Source organism: Capra hircus, chromosome 13 (assembly GCF_001704415.2).
Source record: "Capra hircus breed San Clemente chromosome 13, ASM170441v1, whole genome shotgun sequence".
Taxonomy (NCBI): Eukaryota; Metazoa; Chordata; class Mammalia; order Artiodactyla; family Bovidae; genus Capra; species Capra hircus.
The window spans coordinates 69,311,610-69,324,739 of record NC_030820.1 but is presented as its reverse complement, the minus strand read 5'-3'; the positions used below and the strand labels follow the sequence as shown (position 1 = coordinate 69,324,739).

The 13,130-nt window shown below is 38.7% G+C and overlaps 1 protein-coding gene across 1 annotated transcript in view; it reads right to left on the bottom strand.

Annotated features, from left to right (window-relative positions):
* Positions 1-13,130, bottom strand: part of TOP1 (topoisomerase (DNA) I) — an 84,719-nt gene that overhangs the window by 30,692 nt on the left and 40,897 nt on the right. Inside the window, exons 4-8 of the mRNA XM_018057867.1 lie at positions 10,169-10,292; positions 8,971-9,026; positions 6,506-6,601; positions 5,487-5,562; positions 2,104-2,210 (exon numbers count right to left, since the gene is read on the bottom strand). Coding sequence (XP_017913356.1) covers positions 2,104-2,210; positions 5,487-5,562; positions 6,506-6,601; positions 8,971-9,026; positions 10,169-10,292 — 459 coding nt within the window. The remainder of the gene's footprint in view (positions 1-2,103; positions 2,211-5,486; positions 5,563-6,505; positions 6,602-8,970; positions 9,027-10,168; positions 10,293-13,130) is intronic.

Below are 13,130 nucleotides of genomic sequence, written 5' to 3'. Positions count from 1 at the left end.
GTCACTGAGGACTGGACCACCGACTTCAGAGTCTAAGAAGCAAGCCTACAGTGGCAGCAAGAAAACACAAGCAATCAGTAAGAGGCCAATCATTCCTGTTATCCACCTTTAAAAACTTACAGTGGTACGTTCAAGCATTGTGCTTAAGAATGTGCACAATTTAACAACTAGACTTGAGAAACACATGCACTGGAGATTGCAGCAAAGACTGCTCAGCCCCAAACCTACCATCTTCAGTGATTCCACTTAAACCAAAACAAGAATGAAAACCATAGGTCACAGTCTCTCAGAATTAACATGTGCTAACAGTGATAAGAATTTCAACCACAGAGCCAAAATTAGGCTATTAGACCCCTCAAGGATACTTATTTTCACACACACAAGGCTGGACCAGAACAAAAGTATATCTGCCTCCAGGCCCAAAAAGAGCCAGGGCTCCAAAGGAAGGGGGAGACAGCACGTGATGACAAAGAAATGAACTTGTTCACTCAACAAACTTACTGAGCACCCAACCACAGAACCCAGAGAGATATAACAGATGATGAATCACTAACTCACCACTCCCAATAACAGCCCCTGACTTATATAATAATTTTATCTCATCTTAAAAAGAATTTTTTTATTAGAGGTCATAAAAACCTTTCAATATCCTATCACTAAAAACTTCGATTAGTTTCAAAGGAAAAAGAAATAAAAATGAGAAAAATGAAAACACACGTTCTTTAGTTTTCCGACCCCAGGGAAGCCCAGATTGCCTTTGCTCTGTATTTTTCTTTTTCTGCACTTCATTTCACCATGTAGGTCACACCAACAATGCTGATCATACAGCTGTGCTGAGCTTTCCTGGCACTGCAGCTCTGCTCCTCTCAGCCACCTCCCTGGTCATGGATGTTTCCTCATTCCTCAGAGGGACTGGCAAGATCACTGCTCTCTATTACAAAAGCCACAGAGTAAATGCATACCAGTGGGTCTGGAACTCTACATACCAAACTACAAACAGTGGTTCCCTCAAAGCTAGAAAAGAAAAATGGGAATGGGAGAAAGAAGGAAAGGGAACTGTCATTTTTTCTTAACTCATATACCTCTGAATCATTGGAATTTTTTCAGCATAAATACAAATCATGTATAATATAGATGTAGTAGCTAAAGTTTTAAGAAAAGCCAGTATTAAAGATACAGATTTATTTCAAAACTCTAAACACCTAGAAGTAATCTGTTACTGCTAAACTGTCCTCGATTGAAGACAGTCTTCACTGTCTGAATCTTCATTTCCCATACTGAAGAATGCCTGTTTTCACATATTTTGATACTTATTAATTGTTCCTAATCTGAGAGATGTTAAACAAAAGGATGTATTATTTATTATTTTTCTTTGCATCTTTCTTTGCTACTTGTGAGGTCGATCATATTTTAAGATGCTTGCTATGTATTTTCTTTAATGAATTGTCTTTTCCTCATTTTTCTATCAGACTGTTCCTTTCACTGTTTTAAAAGACAGAGTAAACTACAGAAATCCTATGTGTGTATGGAAACATGCATATGAATAAAGCTGCATTTAAAATGAGAGGAAAAAGATGGATTATTCTATAAATCACATTGGGGAAATTGCCTAATTTGTTTAAAAAAAAAAACCTCCACAAGAAAACCTAGGTGGATATTTTTATAACTGTAGGATAATAAAGACCTTTTGAAACAAAACATAAGGAAAATATCTATAAATCTGATAAATCAAAATTCAAATCTTCTATATGGCAAATACACTCATGTCATTAAAAAAAAAGAAGAAAGAAAAGAAAACAACCCTAAGGGAAAATGTTTGCAATACAATGGGCTAGGGTTCCTAACACGAAAAAATAGCTCCTCTACAGCTCACTCTGTTCAATAGAGTGGGACCCAGTTTTCAGATCCAGTAGGGAAAGAGCTAGTTAATGGTCTTACCAGGACTTGCAAGACTTATTTCAGAACGTTAGCCCACAGAGATTCGTTCAAGTACTTCCCTCCTCCCCCAAATATCAGGCTATTAACTTTACTAACTCAACATTCTTGTTTCATTAGGTTGTAGAATCAAAGAGCTACCATTTTAACCCAGGGCTGAGATATTACCATTTCCATTTCTGCTCCTCTTCCTTCTTCGGCTTCTTTTTCTTGCTATCTGGCTCAGGAACTTTTTTATCTTTATCTTTATTCTTGGTTTTTTTCAATTTACCATCCTACAAAGAAACATGGTGAGAGAGCACTTAACTAAGGACCAATCACACTTCTCAAAGTAGTTCTGGGGGCCGATTAGGGAGAAAAACTGGAATCATGGAATATTAAAACTGGAGAGGTTCTTAAGTCTAATATTCAATGAGGTAAATGAATAAAAATTTACTGGTACTTTTTTCTAAGGCAGTATTTCCTAAAACTCCCAGACACGTGATTATCTGAGGAAGCAGTTAAAAACACTCATTCTGCAAGGGAAGAGCCTAGGAAATTGTTTTTTTGTTTTAGCCTCACTGGAGTTTGGAACAGCACTGCTAGAGGGAGAATAAGCCCAGTGTACTATCCTCACTTATTTTAAAATCTACGCATCTTTAAACCTCTTGTAATACCATCAAATAATGGGCACAGAGACTTTTTATGTATTAAATACACAATTTGGAAGGAAATTTCTGACCAAGTCTTGGGGGGGAATACTTTATTAGTGCCGCCTGCATACACAAAATCAGGAAGTAGTAAGCAAGTACTTGGGAAGTACTACAACAATGACCGATTCCTACCACAGTACTTCTTTGAACTGTAACCTGAGATGAGCTGTCACCGTGGCACAGAAAAAGAACAAACACGTACCAATATAAAAATGTCAACACACACACATACACAGATAAAAATGAGGTATTTACCAGGTGAGGGAGTCCTGCTTATAGAATCTGAACTCTGCCGAAGAATATTTTCCTTTGTCCTAACTATTCAATATAATTTAAGCTTTTATTCAGCAAGATTTGTATACTTTTGAAAGGTGGCTTGAGTCATCTTAAAATCAGTTACAGAATGACAGAACTTGAAAGAACTTTGTAGACAGTTTGGTTTGACCTCTTCCAGTTATAGACAAGGAAACTGTGAGACAGATGTTTTGTCACTTGGTCAAGGTCAAAAAGCTGCTATTGACCATGATGAGAGCCCAAGTTTACCAGAAAAATAACAATGTGACTCATGGGAATGACTGAAATATATAAACATTCTAGGAATACGTGGTAGGATGGCAATCAAGATAAACTCAGGGAAAGAAAATGACCTTTGATGTAGAAAGAAGGGGAAAGACTACAGTACTACACGTATTTTAAAACAGAATTAGAGAATATAAATGTGTAAGTATGTCTGGGAGGAGAAAATACTAGAGGATCGCATGAATTCAGGTAATGTTTGCTGTTTAGGCTGAAACACCCCACAGGAAAGGGTAATGCTTTTCAGTTAAGACATTCTCTGAACAGCTTCTGACAGGCATTCAGATGGTTCCATCAGGAAACTACTGGCTCCATCATATGTTCTCAAGCCTCAAAATGAGATTATCAGTCACTAAGGGACTACAGAACAATTCCCAGAAATGAAAAATTCCATGGCCAGCAGAGAGGTTTAATGATTTCTCTTGCCATCTGTGGTCCCTACCACAGTAAGACTGAGTCTTGATTCAGTCTTTCAGCCTGCTTTTTTTCCTGCCCCTATAGGGAGATGTTTTGCTAAGACAATTAAATAAACGAAGTTAAGCATTCTTTACCCAAATGGCTTTAACAGTTATTACTAATCTCTTCGAAATGCAGAGAAAGGTATTATTATATAAATGCAACCTAAGCATAAAGGCAATAGAGAACACATAGAAAGCTGAAGTTTTAGTGAATTTCTTATTGACTAGTCTGTACTAACAGTCTACATGAGAGTGGAGTGACTACCATAATCACTACTCAACATTTCATGCTCGGTTCCTTGAGGTGTCTCTCATAAACCTGAACTTGTGTCTAGAGCAGGTTAGTTGTCAGAAAAACTACAATCCCTAAATCCAGGCCCTGATCTCTCACCTACTCATTCATGTTTCATATGATTTCATTCGACACTCCTCCTCCCTCCTTGTGAAATTAAAGGATCAGCAAAGTCCCACAGCAAAGAGGACATGGCATCTAGTGTGTGGGCTTTAGAATCAACCCACATGGGATCAAATTCCAGTTTTACCACTTAGTACCTGTGTGGCCTCAGGCAAAAGATTTCGCCTCGCCATTCCTCAGTTTCTGCATGTGTAAAATGGAGATAACAACAACAATACTTCCTCTAAGGGCTGTTGTAAGGATTAAATGAAATGACAGCTATAAAGCATGAAGAAGAGTGCCTGGCACACAGTAGGCACATTTAATTTGATTGGCAAGGGGTGGGGTGTGTGCACTGCTCATGGAATCTCAGTTCCCTGACCAGGGATTGAACCCAGGTCATGGCAGTGAAAGTTAAGAATCTTAATCACTAGGCTACCAGGGACCTCCCCAAATCTGAATGATCAATCCTGCTATTACTATAATATAGCTTACACCTTAAAGACTCACTGCCCCTTACGATCACTATCTTTACTGACGATACTTCCATGTGGACTTTACATTTGTGAATCCATTTTGCCCAAGACAATGGCTAACCTCAAATAAAGGATGAAAGCTAAGAACTCACTCAACCACTTCTTCCCTTAGGAGTGCACGATGAAGTCCCCTGTGAATTTCTGACATCTTTTTCTGAATTAATTGCCCACACTCTTTAGTACAAGTTATCGAAAGTGTCAAAAGAAGTAACCATATTACTATATGTTAAATCTACCACAAGCATCAAATAAAATGCTTAGAAAAGTACTTGAATTGAAACTGAGATTTTAAGGAAAGCTATAAGGTAGAAGACGAAGAAAAGAGGAACACAGCACGTGTTACAAAAAGCCCTGAAACATGGAAGAATCTAGTGTGAAAAAGAAACAAAGGCGGTCTGTGAGGCTGGAACTAGGTAAATTGAAGAGGCACAAGACCCAGGGAGCAGCTGTGGTCAGGAACTGGGATTTCAACCTATGTCCAAGCAACACCCATTAAAGGACTTTAAATAGGGAGAGTTACCCAAAATGAGTGATGGGCAAGCTCTGCTAGATTAAAAAAAAAAAAAAAAAATGCTGAAAAACATTCCTAGGGAAAACTCTTCCTGGTTTTAAGCCAAAATATGATTTCTTGCTAGTATTTCTTTCTGTATGTATGAAGATGGTGTAGTTTCTCTAAGAACATGTCAGGTGGCAGCATAGCTACGAGTGGACACCCAGGAAGCTAATACCTTAAAACTAACAGTGCCATAGCCACTGTAGCACACGTAAGTTTTCCCAGTGTTTCCTCTACAACAGAGCAATAAACTCCTAAAAGCCATTTGCCTTTGAAAATTATTTTATCAAAAAATTTCCTTTCCAAATTCAAGTCCCAAAGGGCCTAAGTCTCTTTACTAACCTCTTCTTCCTCTAGTTTTCGTTTCTTCTCTTTCTTGGTATCTTCTGTTTTAATTTTCTTAGGTTTAAAATCAGCACTAGAAAGGGGAACATGAATATGCAGTTAACACAACTGTGACTCAGTACTTCTCACCAGTAGGATTAGGACTTCCAAACTCTTCTTGGCGGCCTCCAAGGCAGGCGTGGTTGCTATTATTCTTGGCTGGGCATTCTACAGTCAAGAACAGGAATGGAGAAAGTAAAGAACGCCAGACCAAGGACCAATAGTTATAACCCTATGCAGAACAAAACAAACAGCTTCATACTGCATGCAGGCCCGGAAGGGAGGTGGAGCAGAGGTATAAGTACAGAGACAGAAAGTACTAGAAGGTGGAAATCTGGGTGACCAACACACAGTGCAACAATGGCTACCACAAAGTAATAACTGGACGGGGAAGGGGAAGAGAGAAATTCTTTATGAATTCTAAACGCACACAAATGAGCTAAGTATTTCCCTCCTCCCCTTCCAACTACTTTCTACCATAAATCCTTTGTAGATTCCCAAAACAGAATAAATTTCACAAGGCTGAAAATAATGAAAAGGATTTAACCTCACTGACTGAACCTAAGAGGCACATATAAGCCTCAAAATACGTGTTTTAAGTAAGAGCAATTTTATTACTTCTATGCATGGAAACTTCACTAAGAAGGTATTAACGGGCACAGATTCTAGGAAAAACTGCTTTAACAATGAAAACTTTTCTGTGGGAGGTGATGACACACTTAAAGTAACTTAATAATTTAAATATTTTTCATGAATTCTGGATTATTTGAAATTCCAACAATAAACATACATTACCTTATTAATAAGAAAAAATGTAAGAAAAGTATAAATACACATTCAAAGAGAAATCAGTCACCCAGTCTATTAATCACAAATTCCTAAAGAGTAAAACTCAACTAATGCAGAAGGTTCTGTGTACTATTTTCCTAACAACTCCTGTTTGTTTTCAAAACTCAAAAGTAGTAAGAAATACTCACTCATCCTCATCCCGAGGTCTCTTTAATGGCTTTATATCCTCTTTAGGAGAAGCAAAATAGCCATCATCTTCAGGTTCATCTTTAATCCGTGGTGGACTGAAGAGAAAAAAAAAATTGTTAGCCAGTGAGTGTTGGAAAATCTACATTACAAAAGTAATGCAAAATTGGGAGAAGAAGCTTAACAGAAGGATAAATGACATACATGTGTACATATTAAAAGGTTCTCCATGAGCACTTTTTTTCTCATTTAATTCTCACCGCAACAGATGAAGAGGTGAGATCAAGATCAGGGATCAGAGCCCCTCATTCTCAGTCAGTATCCATGGCCTCCTGGTTGTCTTTGCCAAAACAATCCACATCACAGTAGGAACAAACCTAAGCTGTTTCTTCCCCTTATCTGAGGGATTTACTGTGTATCTGACCCTACAAGTGATCTGAGTGGATTATTCTAGTGCTCCAAAGCTAAAATATAGCTTTCACCAAAAAAGGAATAAAAATATATTCCCCAAACTTGAGGCTCAGAACAAAAAAACTGAAGTTATTCTAAGCCAAATCTATTCACTGTTCAACTTCCTCCTTCGGTTTACTTTATACACAGAAGAATACCTTGTCCTATTTTTGTTAGCATTTTGCCTTCTCAATATAAAAAGATGATTCTGTTAGATGACTATGTTGAACTAAAACAGAGGAGAGAACAAGTTAAAACACCAAAGTGGCCAGCCACCACCACAGCCTGAGGTGTTTCCAGGCCTGGCACATATTGTCAGAACCTCACTGCTCACAGCCAGAAGCATCCACAAGGCTAACTCACTCAGCACAAGAAATGGCCTCCAGACACAAAGAAAGTCACCTCATCTCTAAGGGGGCCAAAGGATAAGCATCCAGATTTAGTTGTCAAATAAAGTCAGCATATTCACAGGGTTTCAATGCTGCCCCTGCCCCTCCCTTCCCCACAAGCATACTGGATGCCCTTGCTTGCAAATGAACTTGAGCATTTAAAGAGATTAACTTTCTCTCCTTATTTATGCACACTCCCCAAAGGCCAACCTCTATAGCTGCTTCTCCCCTCCACAGAAACCACTGATACTGACCCAAGGGTTCAAAATCTCCAAAAGCTTTGCACCAGAAAGAAAGCAACGCTGTCATTTACCCAACTAGTTAAGTAAATGCTAGACCCTAGTACTATCATAAGTGAGGTTTTAAAGGCACATGGGAAGGCTTACTAGGCCTGAAGAAAAAAATTTTAAAACCCTAGAAAACTGTTTCAATTCAGTGAGGCATGTGGATTTTCTACCAAGACAAAGATGCAAGGTGGCGAGCAGACCAGCAAAGCAAACACAGCAACCATGGCCTCAAAGGGTGTGCTTCTGATCATCTAACCCAGAAAGTCTGAAATCAAATCCAGGACTCCACACCAAGTCCAGAGAGTCTATAATCATATCTTAGTTCAATAAAAGTCCAAGGCCATCTCCTGGCAGAAAATAGTTGCCCTGTGTTCAGTCACTGTTATCGAAGGAATCAGAATGCCTAGCTTACAGCTCTAACGCTTCTTGAATTTTATTATTCTGCATTCCTGGAACGGTTACAGAACATGCCTGAAGAGGGCACTTGCTTCTCCTGGGGTAAGAAACCCAGAGTACATGGCACAAATTTCAAAATTGTTCTCAAATGAAACTGAAAGTTCAAAATTTCAAGAAAGCAAAACTCTCAAAACATCTTCCCCTGAATAAAAAGGCAAACACTCCCAACAACTCCTGGTAAATCCATTCTGCCATTCAGTAGAGATTAGAATATGTTATTTATTTTTTGAAACATTTGGATTTATTTTAGGGCGCTGCAGTTGATGAGGAAAACAGAATCTAAACAGCCCCACAAAGGAAAGGAAAAGTGACCTTTCCTCTGGAAAAGAGATGAAATACTTCTGCCCCTGTAAAATCTACACCTGTCCCTAAAATGCAGGTCAAATCAGTTTCTATATATGAGCTACCAAGGAATATTACCAAGGAATTCAGAGTAGGGTTTTTTTTTTAGGAAACTCCAAAATTACTATTGACTAAGAACAGACTTTCTTTTAGGGGTGATGAACATGTTTTGAAATTAGATAGAGGGTAGTGGGGGAGGTTATATAACCTTGTGAAAAACTAAAAACCAATAATCTGTACACTTTAAAGGGGTGTATTTTATGGAAGTGTAAATTATATCTCAATTAAAAAAAAAAACCTTCTTCCTGCCAACCTTCTCCACTCAAAATAGCCTTCTATAAAATGTGCTGGTCGGTCTTGCTAAATGGCACTCTACAAATGCTCTCACTGGCTAAGACCAAGTCCTTTCACTGCCAACTTCCTTGAAAACCTGGAGATGGCCAGGTCAGTGCATTTTAGGTGAGCTCCAACAACACTGCAACATGGGCAGCTGGCCTGCTGGACACACAGAGAGAAAGAGAAGCCAAGGCAGCACAGTCTTACCTCGAAAAGCCATTTTCCTTCTCTTTTTTTATTTTTGCATCCCCAGAAGCTTTAATCTGAAAGGTAAAACAGCAGTAACTGATCAGTTCCTTAAAAGGACTAAAGCTGAAGAAGTCTCTACTGTACTTGAGATGATCTGGCCTCTACTCCTGGGAAATCTTGATCCCAGACTGACTCTTATTAGCAAAACCGAACAGGTGAACCAAAGGTCTTGACACTTTTCTAAGACTCCTTTTTTACAGTTCTTTACTGGGAAGTGTTTCCCTTCAAAATGGTGGCTTTTTACCTTTAAATGAGGGTAGGTCCCCTCCCTCAATAAATACACTCCACTTCTCAAAGATTTGCCCGTGGCAGTGCAGACAGGAAATAAAAAAACAAACCCAAATGAAAAGGAATACTTTATTTCCCATCTTCACTGACTTAGGCGAATGTTCGCCCTTTTTCAATTTTTCAGACAAAAATATACACCTAAGACACACGCACAGGGTACCAATGGAAGAATACAAAAAAAAAAAGTACAGTGGCTGCCTCCACAAAGGCAAAGATGGAGGACAGTCAGTTGAGGGTTAAAGGGAGATTATTTTTCACTACTGTCCCCTATTCTATAGTCTGAATTTACCAAGTCCTTCCAGCATTACTTTCTGAGAAACGAAAAAACTTTTTAAAAAAGCCTAGGCACAGTACTACTCATTCACAGCCAGATGAGCCTATTTTGAGAAGGCTTGTGCTGGTTATACTGGAACCAAAAGCCACAAGGAGCACCAGTGTCACTAAATTTTCACTCAGGAAGGAGTTTCATTCAACAGAGGACCAGTGTGGTATTAGGTCTTCTCTCAAAAACAAAACTAGTTTTCCCCATGAAAGAAAACTGACTTTTCCAGAAATCCTATATCCCTTAATTTACCATACAAAGTAAGGTAATGACATGGGTAGATTTGGTACATGAAAAACAGTGGTAAAGTTTGGTTTTCATCATTTAAGACTCTGGTAGGTTCTGACATCTCTTGACACAGACTTTTTCACTCAAAGGTCAGGGGATGACAACATTCTATAAAGCAATTATCCTTCAATAAAAAAATAAAAAAAGGCCAGAGGATCTTACTACTCAATGAAGGTACTTTCATCACTTGCTTTCAAAGGTAAACAAAATGAAAAATACACCCCACGCCTCTTCCTTCTCCACTAGGATGTTCCGTACCTTTTCTTCCTTTCGTTTTTCCTTGTCTCTGTCTTTGTGCTTGTCTTTATGCTTCTCTGAACTTCCATCTTTGTGTTTGGTTTTCTCCTTCTCTTTGTGTTTCTTTTCAGAATCTTTATGTTCACTGTGAAAATAAGACACAAACAGTAAGCCCAGAGTAGGGACCACAGGACTCATTTCACAAGATTAACTCACAAGATACCCTGAGATAACATGAACCATGGAAACTTACAATGCTTCAAATAACCAGTCCCAACAGAAAAGTTCAAGTAGAAGCTCTTCACTACATCAGACTTTATCTTGCCTAATGTCTTAAGTTTTTCAAAGAGCAAAGGAATCAAAAGGGAGAAACACAGTTATTCTAAACATACCAGAACATTTTTTTAAAAGTGTCTATGATACAGCAAATCCATAGTATTTCTACAATATTCTACCAGCAAAAAACTATAATGACAGCTCCAACTTGAGCACTCACATCTGATATGAGGAGGTTAAGAGCAACTCGCCAAAAATCATTCAGTGGCTCAGTGCCAGACTGGAGACATACCACAGATGTAGCCATGCCTGGGCTTTGTGCAGTGAGCAGCCCAACACAGTCAACACTTCCTGCCAGCCAAGGAAAAGCTAGTCACTTCTACAAGGGGCTTACAAATCCTGCTTGGTCCTTTCCTCACAATGAGAAAAGCCCTATCTCAAAGCAAGGGGGTGCTTTGAGGGCCTGTTTTTCAAAGCCTTGCTTTTAAAGGCGTTTATCACACTGGTAATACTATTTAAAAAAATTTAAAAAGTGCCACTCCTCAGGAAAACAAAATATGACATTATAAAACAAGAACCATTAAAATATTCATACCCTGGGGTCTAGCTCCTGGAGGTGTCTCTCTGGGAAAAGCATTACAGAAAGATGTTCACTTTGATGCTTCCCACAATGAAAAAACAAACAAGAACAAACAAATAAAAAACCACCAAGAAACCAGATAGAGCCTTGGTAAATAATCAGAGGGGGAAACTGTGATATACCAAAGCTATACATCACAGTTATCATTATTTAGCCGTTGTGCTATAATTTGTGAGTCCTGTAAATATACATGATAAATTTAAGACAAGCAAAAAAAAAAAGAAATATATAAAATAACTGCAGTTACATAGAAACATGCAAGTGAACAATAACTAAAGAGCAAAATTCAGGAGCTGTATTTTAAAGTGGCAGGACAGTGGATGACTATTTTCTTCCGTGCACTGGGCAGGCAGTGTAGGTCCCTGCTCACTGCAGCAGCCAACATATTCCACAAGTTACCAAAAGAGAATGTGAATCCAAGGGCTAAGAATCGGGGGTCATCCCTAGAAACAGGACAGCTGACAACCATCCCAGCTGACAGACAGCCAATCCCACAGGCAGCAGAGGCTCTTGCCTTTCCTACCATAGACTGTATTTCCCATCTGTCACATTTACCACATTCAGCCCAGGAAAAAAACAAACAAACAGATTTTACCAGCAATGAGGTCATTAGGTTACAACCTTTCCATGAAGTTTGTCCTAAAGAGATCTGGCTAGCATTTTCAGCTACACCCAAGGCCAGAAAGGGAGAAACAGATGATGGTACCAGTCAGGTGAGAGCCCCAGAACCTGGAGCAGGACAGCAAGTGGTATCAACCACATCTCTGGAGACAAAAGGAGCCCCAACTAATGATGGGGGTTTGGATAATTAATCAGCAAAAACTATAAAATCCAGCCAGGAGGGCAGGGGGATGAGTATAAACAGGACTACAGGTTTAGGGAAGACCCAGAGCTATCAATAGAGGAAAAATACAGCAATGTCCACTTTCCTTGGTTTATATATTCCTCCCTCTGTGTTGTTCTCATGAGGTTGTTATTTAGATGTGCCACACACTGGAAAATAACAGATTTCTATGTAAGTACAGTTAAAAAAAAAAAATCCTAGTGTGCTAGCACATGATGATCAATTTTTCCCACCATGCTTGTTATTCTTAGCATTATTACGAAGTCACTGTCTACTCAATGTACTCTCATAATCTGTTTTCACCACAGCACAGTGTTTTAGAAATAACTTATTCTTTATTTTGTACAAAATGCTCCCAAGTACAATAATGCTCTTACTTTTAGTTCTCCTGAATTCTTTCAGCTTTAGAATGGTGAAAAGGTAGCTGTCAAGATTGCAACTGATTCTTCAGGAGTTTACATATCTGAAATCACAGGCCCATGGTTTTGATACTACCAGCAAAACATATGAGCTTACTATTTTATATACAAGTACTGAAGTTTCAGCTTTTGTTTGTTTTGAACATTAAGAGGAATTAATGGTCATCTAAAGAAGTTCCTGCCTAAAAGCAAAAAATCTGAAACAATGACATCCATAGTATTAATGGTTAGATATACTTTCCCCCCAGAATAAGAAAAAAGGACAAATTTAAGCAAGCAATATGTTCAGCGCTTTCACGTACATTATTTCACTCAGTTCTCACAACACCCCTGTGAAGGAGTCTTTATTATTCCCTTACTGATTCAGAAACAGAGGAGCCAGTGGTTCAAAGTCTTATTCCAAGTTACAGTGTTAGAAAGAAGGGCAGCTGGGATTTAAACTCAGCATTCCCATCTCTAAGTTCAGAGCACTTTCCACTAGATCAGTATCATTACATTTCCATGAAGCTGACAGCCACCACTTAAGGGAAGCCTAGTGTTAAGAGACAAAGGCATGGGCATTCTAAGACTTAATGTATAAAGTTAAAAGATTTTTCTCTACTATCAAGTGAAAACTTTCTAGATAAGACCTAGGACACCGGAAATGATAAAACTCTGGGATAGCTACCTCTGATTGTCTTCCCATGAAACTAAAGGGCTGATTCAGGAATCTGAGTTTAGAAATGCTCTATAGTCCTTATTCCTTTATGTTCCACCTCCTTGCCTCCACTGCCCCTACTTGCTTTGCTCTCTTTCTCAATGAAA